This window comes from Rhinolophus sinicus, linkage group LG02 (assembly GCF_036562045.2).
Source record: "Rhinolophus sinicus isolate RSC01 linkage group LG02, ASM3656204v1, whole genome shotgun sequence".
NCBI lineage: Eukaryota > Metazoa > Chordata > Mammalia > Chiroptera > Rhinolophidae > Rhinolophus > Rhinolophus sinicus.
This window is the reverse complement of record NC_133752.1, coordinates 200,739,690-200,757,342: the sequence shown is the minus strand read 5'-3', so window position 1 is coordinate 200,757,342 and position 17,653 is coordinate 200,739,690. Positions and strand designations below refer to the sequence as shown.

At 55.9% G+C, this 17,653-nt stretch overlaps 1 protein-coding gene across 5 annotated transcripts in view; it reads right to left on the bottom strand.

Annotated features, from left to right (window-relative positions):
* SHANK3 (SH3 and multiple ankyrin repeat domains 3) overlaps positions 1-17,653 on the bottom strand; it is a 46,982-nt gene that overhangs the window by 27,871 nt on the left and 1,458 nt on the right. For all 5 annotated transcript variants that reach the window (XM_074326675.1, XM_074326676.1, XM_074326677.1 and 2 more), the window contains 10 exons: positions 17,388-17,459; positions 15,594-15,702; positions 15,369-15,520; positions 15,101-15,268; positions 14,892-15,008; positions 14,565-14,642; positions 13,546-13,612; positions 7,924-8,212; positions 4,949-5,151; positions 3,830-3,943 (listed from right to left, as the gene is read on the bottom strand). In XM_074326675.1, coding sequence (XP_074182776.1) covers positions 3,830-3,943; positions 4,949-5,151; positions 7,924-8,212; positions 13,546-13,612; positions 14,565-14,642; positions 14,892-15,008; positions 15,101-15,268; positions 15,369-15,520; positions 15,594-15,702; positions 17,388-17,459 — 1,369 coding nt within the window. The remainder of the gene's footprint in view (positions 1-3,829; positions 3,944-4,948; positions 5,152-7,923; positions 8,213-13,545; positions 13,613-14,564; positions 14,643-14,891; positions 15,009-15,100; positions 15,269-15,368; positions 15,521-15,593; positions 15,703-17,387; positions 17,460-17,653) is intronic.

Sequence of the window (17,653 nt, the reverse complement as noted above, 5' to 3'; positions counted from 1 at the left end):
AACAAAGGCATAGCCGTGAGTGAGCAGCCATGGGTCATGTGGGTGAAGGGCTTCCTGGGAGCGGGGAGCTCAGGACAAAGCACACACGCAGGTGTCAGCTTGGGGTATTTGGGGGACAGTGAGCAGTTTGCCCAGCTGGAGCAGAGGGAGCGAGGCCGAGTGGGAGGAAACGAGATCAAACAGAACCTATAATTTCTGATGACCTGTGAGCTCCCTGTGGGTAAGGACCATATCTCACTTATTTCTGTGATCCTAGCACCGAGCACTGCATCTAGCACATGATAGTCCAAATGCTAACTGGACAGACAGATGGGTGGACAACTGGCTGGGTGAGTGGTGGACGGGTAGATACATGAAAGATGGATGAAATGAGATAGACAGATGGAGGGAAAGAGAGCAGGGGCCAAAGGGTAGTAGATGGGTAAACAGAGGGATAAGACTGAGTGGTTTGATGGACATGGGTGGGTGGGCAGATGGATGAGTGAATGCGTGGGTGGGTATGTGGGTGGGTGGATGGCTGGCTGGATGGATGGCTGGATGGGGGGATGGATGGATGGTGGGTGGGTGGGTGGGTGGGTGGATGGATGGCTGGATGGATGGCTGGATGGATGGATGGATGGTGGGTGGGTGGGTGGGTGGGTGCATGTGTGGGTGGGTAGATGGGTGAACGTGTGGGTGGGTGGAAAGATGGGTGGCTGGGTGGGTGGATGGATGGGTAGGTGGATGGGTAGATGGGTGGGTGGATGGATGGCTGGATGGATGGCTGGATGAGAGGGGGGATGGATGGATGGTGGCTGGATGGATAGACAAGTGGATGGATGGGTGTATGGATGGGGAACATATGGGTGGATGGATGGATGGTGGGATGGTAGGTGAGTCAAACGATGGATGGGTATAAGAGTAGATGGAACAGTGGCTGGGTGGAAAGAAGAAATTGCTCTTAGAATATCAGGAGACACCAATGTCAGGAAAAGTACTGGTCTGGATTTCAAGACCCTGCCAATAAACTTGTGTGAGTCTCAGTAAGTCAACAGTCCCTTTTGAGCCTCTGCTTAGAGTAGGAAAATTCACCTTGGAGGGTTGCCTAGGTTCTGATGGGCTGTAATTCCATCACCTGGGAATCCTCCCAGCGTCCCTCTGTGCTCTTCTGTCCTCTTCCCATACACGGCCCATGGTGACCGAGACCCTCTGCAACACGCCCATCTCCTGCCACCCAAGGCCAGAATAGGCCAGTCCTCAGCACCGCACAGGTCAGGCAGCAGACTCCTCCTGCCTCCAGCATGCCATTCTTCACGTGGACCAACTCCAGAAATGTTCCCGGCACCTGCCTGCACAGTGACCCCGCAACTCCACAGTTCTAGCAGCCCATTTTTAGATTTTGTCGACCAAACAAATTGTATTTATTACATAACACAAATTCATTTTCCAGTTTCATTAATCAGACACATAAAAGTCAGCTGAAGTAAAAACACACAGCATGACCCCCAAGTACTGGAAAGAGACAGAGGGAGGGAGGGAGGAAAGGAGGAAGGGGGGGGAAGGACGCTGCTACAGCCGCAGCTTCCCAGGGCCCCACAAACCAGCCTCCAGAATGTTCACGGCTCCGCCTCACAGGTCCTCCCCTCACAGCTCAACCCTCTCTGCTGGCAGCTGCCCCTTTGCCCCTCATGCTCCAGACAGGCTGTGGGAGGCACGCTCTGTGCTGACCCTGGGCATCAGCTTTGCCCACATGTGCTGGCACAGTGTCCCTTCCTTGGCCTCTAAGTCCCTCTGTCCCCACTCCAGTCTCAGAAACAGATCTTTCTTTGGATCTGGGCCTGTTGGAAGCCAGTTCCCATTCCTAGGCTGCCCTCTGGCCTCTGGCAGAAGTCAGGCCCTGGGTCCCAGCTCTCAGACTCTGCTCAGAATAGATGGCAGGCCCGGCCTGCAGCCGAGGACAGAGGTGACTCCTGCCCCTTCCCAGCAGGCAGTCTCCACCCATGAAATGTTCCTTTCTACCCAGGTACCTTCTGACACTGTCTCAGGCGACAAACCCCAGAGCCACCCCCATCTAGGAGCCCTGCAATTGCCCGGAGGCCTACAGCCCCTTCCCCAGGTTACCCTGCATCCCCCTCTCCATGCCTGAGCCCTCCCCTGCTGGCCCCCTGCACCTACTCACTCTGCCCTGCCTGGGCCTTCACACCAACCTGGAACTCAGCACAGCATCCCCATGTCCTCAGACACTCACAAACTTCCGTGCCACCATCCTCTCCGTACCCATGGCCACCAGACCCACCTCATGCTCTGGCTCAGCCCTGCCACCCTCACTGCACACATGGGCTCACTCATGCAGAGGACATGAACTGGCGGCCACAGCACAGACTCTGCAGCCACTGCTGACATCACAAGCAAGACTCTACCCCTTGGGCCATGGGACCTGCCCTCCTAGAAATGGACCAGCATCAATCCCTGCCGGACCTGCTGAGGGGAGTGCATTCCGACATGTGAAGTGCTTAAAACCACACCAGGTGCCTGGCCTGCTGGGCACACAGAGAGAAAACAGTCACACCCCAGCAAACGGCTGTGCCCCCAGCTGGGCACTGGGCGCTGGAGGGCTCCTAGTGACCCAATCAGGCTCAGCTCAGACGCCTCTGCTTTGAAGCCCTCTCTGCCTCCTTGGGCAGCCCGGGGCTCACATTCGCACGCCTCCATGACCACCACATACAAGCGCGTCTGCTGTAACCACTGTGCATGCCTGTCCCTCCCTAGGCAGAGGCAGCCTCTGTGATCCCGGCTCCCTAGGCAGGGACCAGCCCATGTCAAACACTTAACACCTGCTATTCTCAAACTCTGATTCCAGTCCAGACCTCCCTCCCACCCTCCCCAGCCTCAGACTCGGGTCCAAGTGCCCCTACAGACATCCAGTTCTCAAACCAGAACCTTCACTGCACACCTGGGGGAGCACAGAGCCTACTCCCAACTCCACAGATCTGGAGGACCCCTCCGCCACGCTCCACACAGGGCAGGGGTCCAGGCCACACAGGGGTGGGCCCCCTTTAGGAAACTCTCAACCCAGCTTAAGGGAACACCGTGAGCCTAGGCCCAAGCTCTGTGCACAGGGACGGACAGCGCAACCTTGGTCCAGAGATGCCACTGGTGACTACCACTAAGGAGGGGGCTCCCTCGTCCCACCAGCATTCTGGCCCAGAAGTGATGCTCGTGTGTCTGGGTGCCTCCTAGCCCCTAGTGTTCATTGCAAGGGTGTGCCCCAGACATGCAGCTGGCCTTAAAAGGACTGGCCACTCCTTTCCACTGGCAGGATCACCTCAGATCCCAACACCCAGAGGGGTCCCTCCTGGATGCCAAGTCCACCCCCACCTGCTGCCCTCAGACTATCCTGCCCCTCCAGGCCCAACTGGCCTCATTTCCTCTTGGCTGACCCAGGCCTCCCTGCACTGCCCACTTGGACAATCTGTCCACTTTGGAAAGACGCCTCTTTTCTCATAGTGACCTCTTTACTTGTCTGCCAGCCATGCCGGAATCACACGCTCCAATCACCCAGTATTTCTATGAGGACTATGTGGGGGGCACGGCCACTGGAAGGCACGTGTGTGATCACAGATGCACGTCCATACACGCGTGTCCCCATTGCTGTGAAGTGTCTAAGTATGTGTAGGGTGTGTAAGCGCCGTGTGTCATGCACGCAAGTTTGCGGCCACTTGGAATGTGTGTTTGAGTTTACCCTAGTCTTTTCTCTGAATATCCACGTGTCTTGAGGTCCAGGCAGCCCAAGGGGAGCAGGGGGGGCAGTGTCCCCACAGAGCCGCCCAGGGATTGTGGGGTCACTCACCATGCCTCGTGTCGTACTGTCTCATCTGCACCTCCTCCACGCAGTCGGCCGGGAACCAGCCTGTGCGGCCCTTCACGGTTCCCTCCCAGAAACCGCCCTCCCCAATGCTGAGCACTGGGGGACAGAAGTCAGACAGGCTGTCAGGGCAGTGGGGACCCCACCACCACCTCAGGCTCTGGTTCTGCCCCCCCCTTCTATGTTTTTCCCTCCCTTCCCCTCCCCTTCCCTTCCCTCATCCTCCTGGCTTTTTCCCTGGAAAGATTTTGGGATCCACATAGAAGAGAAATGAACAGATGGGCACAGCACAGGATGGGCATGTGGGGGACAGAGAGACACACAGATGGACACACTCGAGGGGGGACAGGAAGCAGAGGCAGGGGCCACAGTCCTGCTCCTGCTCTCACAGGTGACCCCTCTCCTCCCACCTCTGAAAACCAACCCAGTCCTTCCTCAGTCTCCCACCCCAGGGGCCACTGCCAAGAGCTCAGGGTCACTGTGCTATGGCCAGGTGATTAGGCCACAAGATGAAACAAGGAGAGCTGACCCTCACAACTATTTCTCCCTTAGGCACCCACAAAGACAGGACCCCCGTGATGACAGAACCCCATAATGAGGAGGCTGTCGAGGCACAGCAGCCCCCCAGAACAGAGAAAGCCCCAGTGACAGAAGCCCTGGTAATACACAGATACCCACATAACTGTCACAGATATCACCCACACTGGCACAGGGTCCCCACAGAGCACAAGGTTTTCCAATGAAGTCCCAGAAGTGACATAGGAACCCCTTCATTCTAGGAAACTCTGTAATGGGACAGGGTCCTTCAAACACACAGAACCCCAGTGACACCAGCCCCCATGACACAGAAACACCCCAATGATGAGAGGAACCTCTACGGTGACACAGGGAACTCATAATGACAGAGAATTGACAGGAACCCCATAAAGACAGACACCCCTCCCTGACACAGAGCCCTTCACAGTGACACAAGGAATCCCCAGTGGCAGATGCATCCCATAATGACCACAGTGTCTCAGAGTTCCCAGGGTTACCCACACTGACAGGGACCCCCAGAATGGCATTAGCCTCTCCGCGGTCGCCCCGGGCCCCGCGCCCCCTCACCCTTCACGGCCTCGCCGCGGTGCAGCGGGATCTCGCCCTCGCCCTGCGGGTTGTGCGCCTTCACGGCGATGAACTTGCGGCCGGGGACGGCGCTGTAAAGTTTCCGCTTCGGGCCCCGGGGCGGCGGCACAGGGGGCGCGGGGGCCGCGGGGCCCTGGCCGGGCGCTGGGCCGGGGCCGCCGGGGCCGCCGGGCCCGCTCGGGCTGTAGACGAACACGTAGGTGACGGACGCGATGCCGGGGGGCAGCGGGCACGCGAAGCCGGCGCCCGGGGCCTCCATGGCGCGCGGCCCGGCCCCGCCGCCGGCCTCACCGCAGCGCCTGCCCGCTGCCCGCCGCCCGCCCGCCCGCCGGGGCCCGGCCAGGGCCGCTCCATGGGCCGCGCCGCCGCGCCCGGCCCGCTCCCGCCAGCGCACGAGCCGCGCCCGCTCAGGGCTCCGGGGCCGCGGGGCTGCGCTCCCGGGCGCGCCGGGCTCGCTCCATGCCGCGGCCGCCCCGCGCCCCGCCTCCTGCGCGGCCGGGCTCCTCCCTCTGCGGGCGCCGGCCCTCCCCCGCGCTCCGCCGCGGCCCCCACACGGGCGAGGCCACCGGTGAGGGGACTGCGGTGCGGGAGGGAGGGGAGAGAGGAGGACGGGGAGGGGGGAGGGGCAGGCGGCCAGGCGGCCAGGTGGGAGCTGGGCAGGGACTGGTGGGCTTCAGACATCAGAAAAGCCGCGTAGCGAAGGTTCCCGCCTGCTCGGTCCTTGGCCTCCTCACACCCTGACTGCTGCCATGTGCTGGGCCCCTGAATTCCCTTTGGGACCTGCGTCCTCTCCTCCTTGGACACCTGCCCCTGATGCCCATGACCTCTCCGTGCTGACCAGCTAACCCAGGCCGCTCCCTGACCTGAGGCCTCGGTCTTCCCCCTCGCCCTGCTCAAAAGCCTGCACTGGCTCCCTAGTACCTAGGCCGACCAGCTCCACGTTCTCAGCCAATAGCCAGGCTCTCTGGGACTGACAATTAGACTACAGTTCAGTCACATATTTGGTGCCTTCCTTTCCCTCCTCTGGGCTGTGCATGCTTCTGTCCCCAACACCTGCTCCCGCCAGTCACAAGACTGTCTCTGGACTCCACACCCACCTTTCTCTGCCCTGCTGTCACGATAGCTGGCGGGGACTTGGCCAACACACTCCTGGGGGGCTAAGGCTCCATGCCAGGCTCTGCCAACAGGGGGCGCTAGGGGGCTGCACCTCCCTCGTAGCCGGCCACCTGTCCCCCATGGCAGCTCAAATGCCACTCTGTCTCCTTGGACGAAAGGTGACCTCTCCTCCAGAGGCCCTCTCCTGCCAGGTGCACCAAACTTCCTCAGCCCCTCCTGGCCACTCACAGGAAGGCCCCTTACCTGGATCACTGCCCACCTGTCAGCCCTGTGCCCCAGCGGACAATGTCTTTCTGAGACCTTTAGGACCTACTGCTGTTAGCCTCCACCACATCTGACATGCTAGGAACCTACTAAATGTTTGTAAAAAAATAATAATTCTGCTGTCCCCACAGAGCAGTGAGCTAGAGCCCCACACACACCAGGTCTTAGTTTTGTGTTTGCTGAAAAGGGAATTAATATCCAAAACAAATGGAAGCATGGCATCCACACACCTCCATCTCAGGAGCAGCCCTCTGCAAAACCAAAACATCCCAAAGTCTGTTCTTTTCGCCACGGTACCACTCTACCCTTAGAAAAATCCAAGGGACATGGAAAAGTTTTGGGGAGAATTGGGTGATTTGGGGCAGGACAGACAGCCTTGGAGTCTGGGCACAGAAACGGAAAGACAGAGGCAATGGGAGAAGACAGAATGGCTTTTCCAAGCTCCTGCTGAACACTCAGGCTTAGAAAGTTGGGGAGTCCGGTCTGCTTGGGCCCAGTTACGCTGCTTCCAAGCCCTGTGACTTTGGACAAGTCCTCACCCCACCTGAGCGTCAGGACCCTCATCTGTGAAGCGGTGTTAACAGAGTACAGCCTCCTACAGGGTCACGGCTAAGTGAGATGACACAGCCCAGCTGTCCTCATGCAAACAGGCTGTTTGTGTGACTCTCATGCTACGTGTCCTGGGCATCTTCTGTGTGGCAATGGAGAAACTGTAGGAAACGTCCCCTGCCCTCAAGGTAGGCTGACCTGTGCTGAGGGTGGGGTCCCAATAGCGACCCCCTCACCTGCCCAGGTTCCGGAAGGAAACGGCTTCAGTGGGATTAGTCCCCCGTTGCTGATGAGAACCCCAGGTGTAGAGTGGTTAGCGGACCTGCTCAAGGCCAGTCAGCAGAGGCAAGGTCTGCACTGGACCCAGCCATCTGTCTGCAGAGCCAGTGCCCACACTTCCACCGCCCACTGCACAGCCCACAAAGGCTGGGGCGCTCTGGTCAGGAACCTGCCCTACGTTCTGGGGATGCGAAGTCTCTCACAGGCCCCTGGTTGGGTTGTCAGGGGCCCAGTGCTCATGGTAAGGAGTAAAGTAGAGCCACAGTGCCCGGTGCTAGAGGAGCAGGAGGAAGACCAAGACACCCCTTTGAGGACAGTGCTGGGGTTCACCTGTAGGGGTCAAGCCCTCACAGACAGAAGGCTCCATTCCCTAACCCCATGCCACGTGTGGCACAGCCCTGCATCAGTCCAGCTGTCACCCTCCTCCCTGGCACCACAGGAACCTGTCTAAACCAGGGGTCTGACCGATCCTCTCCTCCCAACACGCTCCCTCAGCTGCCCACTCTCCTCAGAGCAAGTCCAGTTCCAACCAGAGATCAACGTGGGAGAGCCTGCCCTGCCCCACAGGACGTCACCTTCTTCCCTTCTCCACTCGGGGAGGTCAATCTGGGGGCCTGGGAGTCCCCCCACCCCAAGCCTCAGCCCATCCGACAGCACTTGGCTTCTCCCTGCCTCTCCTGCTGGCTCCCCCTGGCTTGGGTGCTGGCACCCCACCCTCCTGGACCCGGCCAGGGCTTCCATCCTACCTGATCTTGCTCTGGCTGCCCCAGCCTGCTGCAGGTCCACTGACGTTATCTTGGTCACCGTCCCGTTCCCGGTCCCGGTCCCGGTCCCGGTCTTTCTCCTCCTGCAGACGCTGGAGCAGCAGCTGGTGGGGGAGGCTTCGCAGCGACGGCCCAGGTGAAGCTGCCGGCTGTACCTCACCCTTCAGGTTGATGTCGCTGGCTGAGCGCTGCAGGGGCCGAGGGGAGGCCAGGCCACTGGGGCCAGCCAGCCGCCGCCGCTTTGCGTAGGTGGGGGTTTCCCTGAATGGTACTGGGGGGGGGGGGCATAGATGAGACTCTTGGCAGCCAGGGTGACCAACTCGTTCCGGTTGTCCTGGGCTTTCCAGAGTTTAAAACTAAAATCCTATGTCCCAGAATCTGCCTTAGTCCCAAGCAAACCAGGACAGTTGGCCACCCTCTGAGTGAAGCCAGCATTGGAGGTCACATTCCAAACTGGCTCCACTCTAAATTCGGGGGTAGAGCCACTCGTCCTGTCTGCCACACTGAGGTCCTGGGGAAGCTCAGATCTGCTCCTGGAACTGCCCATTCACAGGCTTCAGGAGACAGAACAAACAGGCCACAAATTTGGGAGATATGGTGACAAATCTCACCAGACTACTGCTGCATGGGACCATTTGCTGTGGACTATAACCAGGGAGACTGTCAAAGACTGTCTAGACCAGGGATTGGCAAACTTCTGGAAAGAATCAGTAGCTATTTCAGGCTTTGTAAGCCATGTAGTCTCTGCTGCAAAGACTCACCACTGCCGCTGTAGCACAAAAAGGGCCACAAACAATATATAAGCAAAAGGTGTGGCTGGGTTCCAATAAAACTTTATTTAAAAAGCAGATGGGGATTATAAAACACGATCCAACTATATATACTATTTACAAAAGAATCACTTAAGATCCAAAGACACAAGTAGGTTAAAAATAAAAGGATAAAGAAAGATATTTCATGTAAACAGCAACCAGAAGAGAACTAAGTAGCTATATTAATATCAGACAAATAGACTTAAAGACAAAAAGTGTTACAAGAGACAGAGAAGGACATTATATATTGATAAAAGTGTCAGTTCATAAGTAAGTTAACAATTACTAACATATATGCATCGAAGAGAGCTTATCAAACAAAAATATGAAACAAACATTGACACATTTAGAAGAATAGACAGTTCTACAATAATACTTAAGACTTCAAAACCCAACTTTCAATAATGGACAGAACATCTAGAGACAAGATCAATAAGGACAAGGAAGACTTGAACCAATTAGACCTAACAGGTATATATACAGAGAGAGGGAGAATACACTCCACAAAACAGTAGCAGAATACATGTTCTTCTCAAGTGCACATGGAACATTTTCCAGGATAGACCATATGCTACACCAAAAAACAAGTCTTAATAAATTGTAAGAGACTGAAATCATATAAAGTAACTTCTCCAATCACAGTGGAATGAAACTAGAAATCAAGTACAGAATAAAAATGGAAAATTCACAAATATGTGAAAAATTAAACAACACACTCCTATACAACCAATATGTCAAAATAGAAATCACAAGGAAAAATAGAAAACACTTTGAGAAAATGAGAACAAAAACCAACACACCAAAACTTATGAGGTGCGGCCAAAGCAACACTAAGAGGGAAATTTATAGCTATAAACACCTATGTTTAAAAAGGATAGAGGTCTCAAATCAATATCCTAATTACACATCTTACAGAACTAGAAAAAGAGAAGCAAACCAAACCCAAAGCTAGCAGAAGCAAGGAAATAATAAAGGTTAGACAGAGATTTAAAAAAAAATAGATAATAGAAATACAGGGAGAATCAATGAAACCAAAATTGTTTCTTTGAAAATATCACCAAAATTGACAAACCTCTAGCTAGATTAAGGAAAACAAAGATGGACACAAATAACTAAAATTAGAAATGAAATGAGGGGTGTTACTACCAATCTTACAGAATTAAAAAGGAACATGAGAGAATATTATGAACAATCATATGCGAACAAATCAGATAAGCTAGATGAGATGGACAAATTTCCAAAACTCACTCAAAAAGAAAACAGAAAATCAAAACAGACCTACAACAAGCAAAGAGACTGGGTCAGTAATCACAAATCCCCCAACAAAGTCCAGCATCCTAGCACATTATTCATGAATTCTACCAAACATTTAAAGTAGAATTAACACCAGTCCTTCTCAAACTCTTCCAAAATACTGAAAAGGAAGGAACACTCTTAACTCATTCCATGAGTGATTACAACGTGAGCAAAGGATGTGACATTTCTCCAGACATCTGAGTGGCCAACAAGCACATGACCAGATGCTCACATAATCAGTCACCAGGGAGATGGGAATCGGAACCCCGATCAGATCCCAGCGCACACTGACTGTAACAGCTCTAGTTTTTTAAAAACTGATCAGAACAAGTGTTGGTGAGGATTTAAAGAATTTGGAACCCTCATACACCGCTGGTGGGAACATAAAATGGTGGGAAACAGTTTGGCAGTTCCTCAAAAAGTTAAAAATAGAATTATAATGTGACCCAGCAATTCCACTACTAAGTATATACCCAAAATAATTGAAAACAGCTATTCAAAATAAATACATTTCACATATGTTCATAGCAGCAATATCACAATGGCCAGAAGGTAGAAACAACCCAAGTGCCCATCAAAGGATGGGTGCACAAAGAAAATGTCACGTATACAAACAACAGAATACTATTCAGCCGCAAAAAAAATGACGCAGTGACATATCCTGCAATCTGGACAAGCTTGGAGTGAGCTGAGTGAGAGAAGCCAGACACCAAGGGCCACACAGTGTGTGATTCTATTTGTATGAAGTATCGGGGCTCGGGGAACGCACAGACAGAAAGCACGTGAATGGCTGATGGGCTGACACAGGGAATGTGGCATAACCACCTAATGTGCACAGGCCTTCCTTCTCAGGGGACGAAAACGTTTTGGAATCCAATAGAGTTGGCTGCACAACATTGTGAATGTACTAAATACCACTGAATCAGTCAATTTAAAATAGTTAATTTTACATTATATGAATTCCATTTCACATGAAATTTAGATCCTCAATTTTAAAGTCTCAACTGAAAACAGAAAAAGCTGGCTGTAGGCTGGACGTGGCCACGGCTGTTTGCCAAGCCCTGTTCTAGACGCCTGTTAGGTGGAACGTGGGCCGCCGGCCAGCAGCCTCCCCAGGTGCTGGGGCTCGGTGCAAACGCAGAACCCAGGCTCCTGACCTGCTGAGTCCCACAGTAACGCAATCCCTGTGTGACTCAAATGACATTAACATCCCTAGTGCACTGAGGGACAGAACATGTGCTTGAAAGTGTGTGTCAGGGAGGGGGGCCCCGACGTGGCCCAAGGCGACTGGTGAGAGAGCAGAGGCACCAGGGGCCCTGCTTCAGGCCTATCACTCTAGAGGGTGCAAGTGGGGCTGCCAGGGGGCTTCAGGGTGTCCTGTCCCTGAGGGTGACAGATCCCAGCCTATCAGACCCCTCCAGGTGGGTTCCTTCCGTGAGGAAGAAAAAGGAGGGTGGATGGGCAGAGGCTCCCCCCAGCTCCTCCTGTGTGCAGGCCCCACCCAGGGTCCTCAGGCTGAGGTGGGACATGGCAATCTGTGTGTCTGTCACTGAGGGAGTCTTTGGAGTGAGTCCCAGGGCGGTGGGGATGATAAGGACAGACCCCTGGATGGCCTAGGTCTGAGGATAGACTCTGCCATTAACCCCCCACGTGCCTCAGTTTCCTCCTCCGTAAACATGGACTAACAGTCACTCGTGGGGGGTTGTTGAGAAGGTGAATTAAGATAACAGGACATACAGGAATTACTCGTAAACACATTACCATGTAGCTCAGGCTAGATCACCTGAGCATATGTGACACCTGAGCAGGTGAGGTGCATGGCCAGCAGAGTAGTGACCACAGTGGGACCTTGGCTCAGCCACCGTCTGCCCAACCCCCACCAGCTGAGTGCACCCCGAGCACCTGTCCACATCACAAGATGAGAGGCAGCTGAGGCCTTCCTGCCTCTTAGTCTGGGTCACAAACAAGCCCTCTCCCTGCAATCGGCTGGACCAAGGCCACCTGCCAGAGTCCAGACCCACAGAACCAAATCCCACACAAGGCCAGAGGTGAGAAGCGGATGCAAATAATGTAAAAGACCATGTTTTACTTAAGAGAAACTGAGGCCCTACACTTTCCCATGGCTAGACGACCACAGCAGAGCAGAGAGCCCCGCACGTCCACAAGCCCAGGTTCCCCAGGCTGATGACCACCTCCAAGCACGACCCAGCCTGAGCAGAATGGAGCCCTCACTCTTGCCACCAATTCAAGCTCAAACCTCATCACTGTTCTCTCCCAGCCCAACCAGGGCCCCAACCCTACACCATGTCATCAGCTCACTCATTCACTTAGCGCCAGCTGCCCGGAACTGCTCAGGCCCTCGGACGCCCCATCCATGATCATGGTGCCCTGACCCTGCTTGGGGCATCAGGGGCCCAGATCCCAGTCTTACTAGAGGGAGATCTGCTCAGGGAGACTCTATAGAGGAAGGGTCCTCAAACACGAACTTGACCTTAATCTCAACCCCCGCCCCAATAGTAACCTCACATCAGAATAAGAAGGACCCTAACCTGAGACCACCCCTCGCTGCTTGCTGCTCACGCTCATTTTAAATTTTCTTAAGTGGGAGATTCCGCACTCATGACAGAAAGGGGAGGCTGGGACTCTCGTTCCAGAGAGAGCCATGGGCAGAAACACCTGGGCCAACCAGGACACGGAGGGGGCTGAGAAGGGAGCCCGTGTGGCCAGGTGGCTGGAGGGCGGGCCTCAGGCCAGAAAGTACTCTTTCCAGAAGGGGAGGCCCACCCACTCCTGCAGCCCCAGACACCCCACACCCACCAGTGACATGGGATTAGGTGGGGACCTCCTTGAGGCTACAGGTGACAGCTGTGCCCATCTTCCTGCCTGCCCGGGAGTTGAGACTAGACTACATGTCCTGGTTTTCCTTCTGGGACCACACACAAGAGCTCTGAGCCCCTGGTTCCGAGGACAGCAGTGGCCTGTTCCCATACACATCCCACAACTGTGTTGTCCTGACATGCACACTGACATGCTCTCATCTGACCGAGGCACACTATGGGCCCCATAAACTAGTTCTTGTTCCAGGCTGGAGTAAAACGCTGAAGGTCAGTGGCTGAAATCCACTGCCCCTGCTGACCCTTTATATGACCTAATGGGAGAACAAACCTGGAGCCTAACTTCTGCACCCTCTCAACCTCAGTTGATCCCTAAACCCAGCACTGGCCCCAACCAACAGCCCTAACCTAACCATGCCCTTGACCTTGACCTGACACTTTGTCCACTCTACACAGGCTCTTCCCTCAACACGTCCCATACCTGTAGGGTCCATGACAGGCTACCGACAGATCCAAGCACAGCTAGCAGCGAAAGCTGGAGAAAGAGGCTCAGGGCACAGGGGCTCCCTCATAGCATCTCCCCTGAAGCCCTATACCTGTCAGGCCCCTGACAACCCCCACAAACCCACAGTCAGCAGAGACCTGGAGTGGGCGGAACTCACCAACATCCGAGTCTTTGTGGGTCTTGATGACCTCCGCCAGCTCAAAGTTCCCGGCGATGATGGCCACCTGTGGTGGGGGCCAGGAGGGAGGCTCAGCTGCAGCAAATTCACCGCCCCCTCGGCCCCTGGCAGCTCCTTCTCGGGCTCCTGTGTGGGGTCTTCCATGCATGGTTGGCGGCCCCAGGCTCAGACCCAAGCCCCTGTTTAACCCGCCAGCCCGGTATGCCCGGGACTGAGGAGTATCCTGGGAGATGAGACTCTCAGAGCTAAAACTGAGACAGTCCTGCACACGCCGGGCACACCACGGGTCACCTGGCCTGTTCTCTCAGCGGCCCCTCCACACACACCATCTCTCCTGTCTCAGCCATGGCCCCGCGCTGTCTTGCACCTGTCACCGTCCCTCTCCCCTTCCCGAGCCCCTGCGTCTAGTCTTCCAAAGGGCCCTTCTAGACAGGCCTCCACTGCCGCCTCCACAGTGGCCTGGCCTGCACTCCGCACATCACCTCAGAGGCCTCCAAAGCCCTCGCTGCCACTGAGCACAGAGTCCCAGTTCCCTCCTTGGTCCCAAATCCCCATGGCCTGGTCTCCAACTCCTCCTGCAAACTCCAGGCCACATGGACACCCGTCCACTTTGTCAAGCCAGTGCCGAGAACCAAACCCACCCAGAGAAAAGGCTCAGAAACGTCACCTAATTAAGTCAGGGGCTGGGACCACCCCTCTCACCCGGTTCAGCCTCTGTACCCCACCTGTCTGTGGAAGGTCAGGCCCACACCTGTTCTCCTCTGGCCCCAGAGCCCTCCGGGCAGGCCCCCTCTCTCCCTAGAAGTGAATGAGATCACTGTCCTCAATGAACACCCCCGGAAGCCCACCTCTGCTGGCCCACCCATCCCCCACCTCACCCTAGGGAGACCCTAACATGAGTTTCCCTATCGCCTCAGGTCCGCAAAAGACAAGTCACACAGACACAGATGGACAGACGCCCCTGGAGCAGCTGCCGTTCCTATAAGCCACTCCTGTACCTGGAAGGCCGTCTGGCTGTTGTAATTGCGGACATCTTTGTTGGCTCCACGGAAAAGCAGGACACGAGCACAGCTCTCCTGTGGGGAGGGTTGGAGTGGGGGTCAGGATGTTACAGCACATGCACACATAGGGGGCACGCACACCCACACATGCACAGCACAGGATGAGCTGCTCAGGTGCACACGTGCAGGGCCTACCTGGCCAGGTGCACACAGTTCACACATGGCTGTTTAGAACACACGTGTGTTCAGGGAACAGACGTGCACACAGATGCTTACAAGGCCATAGCTCACTGCAGGGCACAGGACATACACGCGTGCACACACCTGGTTGTAGAGGGCGCAGATGTGCAGGGCGGTGTTCCCCGAGGCGTTCTGGGCCCCCATGTCGGCCCCGTAGAACAGCAGGTGCTCCAGGTGCTGCACGTGTCCAAAGCGGCAGGCCTGGGGGAGGTGCAGGGCTGCTGGATCCCTGGACAAGCCCAACCGCTCCCCCACACACAGGCAGGACTCCCCACCTCATGATCCCTGCCCACCTGGTGGATCTCCTGCCAGCCATTCTCATCAGTGGTCCCCAGCTGGGCATGGTCGTGCAGGAGAAGCTCACAGCAGAGGGCGTCCCCGCCCCCCAGGGTGCTGTGGTACAAGGGCGTCAGGCCGCGGCTGTCTTTATAGTCGGGGGAAGCGCCCAGGTCCAGCAGGGTCTGAGGGTTAGGAGCTCAGTGTCTGTCCGTGCTGGGTCTGGCTTCTTCCCCATCCTGGGCCATGTGCCCCTCCAGGCCTGGACCCCCACACTGGACTGACCGTCAAAGCTGCCGCGTTACGCTGGCGTGTGGCACAGTGCACAGCGGTGAGCCCGTCACGAGTGCGGAAGTCCAGGTGAGCGCCACCATTCCTCAGCGCCTTCAGCAGGTCGGCTGCATTGTCCAGCTGGGCCGCGAGGCTCAGAGGACACTCTGGGTTCAGGGACAGAAGAAGGTTACAGCCCAGCCACTCCAGGGCCACGCCCCTCCCTGCTGTGCTGCTCACCTCCTGAGTCAGGATCGTGGAAGTTGGGGTCCAGCCCCTTGTCCAGCAGGCGGGCCACCTTGTCCGTGCTGTGCAGCTGGACGTAGTCCATGAACTTTTTCAGGGTCGCCTAGAACACCAGGCCACCCTGGTCAGCCAACATCACAGCTACTGTCATCTGACCGTCACCTACCTCTGACTGGGCCACCTCTGGGGCATCTGCTGCCCCAGCTTCTCTCCCTGTCCCAACTTTCCCTGCATCCTCATCACTCCCAAGATGGCCTGTTCCTTCTCTGGCCCATCTTCCTTACGAGCTCATCCCATGGCAGACCCCCACCCCAGGGGCCCTTCTCCACCCCTAGCTGGCCCCATCTGTGACATGCTTTTAACTGCCCCGTATGCATTAATTGACTCAGCAAAGCCTCACTGAGCCCCTGCTGGTGCTACAGATGCCAGAGGTCCCAGGCCTTCTAGAAACACTCAGAGCACACCAGGAATAGGAGAGGGCACCATGGGAACCACTCCACAGGAGGTGGCCTCCTCAGGTGGATGAGGATGATGAAGTAGGAGGAAGGGCTGACGACCGAGGGGAGACCTCAGCCGGACCCATGGTAGGCGGTATGATGATAGGGGCCAACTGGAGCCCACGCAGCAGAAACACAGGGCTTGGTAAATAGTAAAACTCATCCGAAAAACAAGTGAGACTCACTGAAGGTCAAGAGTCACCAGTGTCCCGTAGGTCACTGAGGACAGCTTTGGAGGAGAGGTAACCATGGGAGGAACCCAGGGTGACAGGGTCACACCAGGGCAAGTGGAGGGAGAGAGGAACCTTTCCACAAGTCTCTGCCCAGCCACAGTTGTGTCTGCTGACCACCAGTGCTCTGGGGCAGCAGAGTAGTCTGGCATGGAGGATCCAAGGTCACAGAGGGGTCACTGGGGCACAGGGGTGAGTGCTCAGAACCCTCTCCTAGACTCCAGAGAAATGCCCAGCAAGCAAATGTCCACTGGTCCACAGGAGCCTGAGGGGGGAGCTCAGGGGGTCCACCTGTGGGGAGGGATCATAGCACCCACCCTGCCCCTCCTACGTTCCGAGAAGGCAGCAAGGTGCCCCCCAGAGAGCATTTGGGGTCGGGCCCACCTAACAATAGTGCCCTGCAGTAACCCCACACATGTGCCTGGGCACAGAGCCCCAGAGTTAGACAGATGTGGGTCCAATCCCAGCTTTCCTGGCTGCACAGCTGTGAGCAAGTCACTTAACTTCTCTGGGACTCAGTGTCTACAAAATGGGATAAAAACAGTCCCTCCCAGGAGAAAACTGATGAGACGTCTGGTCCTAAGTGCCCAGCGCGGGCGATCACCAAGTGCGGGCTCCTTGCTCTCCCCACCCCTGCCCAGCTCCTCCAGTGACCACATCATGTACCTGTTCACTTGTCTCCCACCAAGATATGCTCTCGGACCCCCCCTCCCCATGAAGCCCACCAGAGAGGTCAGCAAGAGTCTCATCTGACTGGAACCCATCACCAGACCACCCACCCCACAGCCACGGTGCCGGGTCGGCACCCAGCCCTCCAGCCCCCACCCAACACCCGCTCTGGGCCTCTGACAACAGAGAAAACAGGCCGAGCCAAAGTTGAAGGGGCTGTGGTCAGCCCCGAGCTGGGGTGGGGGGTTCTGGGAGCAGAGGCAGTGCCTCTAAAAGGAGCTTTCAAAGGACAGTTTTGACATCACAAAAGCCAGTCATGGTTGAGGTGGAGGAATGTGGGCCACCAGGAAGGAAGAAACTTCTAGGGTCCCTCCCTGTGGCTACCTCCTTACCTTAGTGTGAAGCTTTGCAAACTGCTTATCATCGATCAGGTTCTGGGCGTAAACTCGCCTCTTGTATCGAAACTGCTCAGGTAAAGAAAAGGCGGGGAAAAAGCACCCCCCTGGGCTGAGTGAGTGAGTGCACAGAAATAGCCTCCTCCCCGCAGCTCAGGCCCCACTGTTCACCCACCCCCAATTACAGAGGCCCTCCCTGAGCCCCCCACAAATCCCACACACACTGCCATGGACACAGAGCAACACCAAGCTCAAGGTGATAC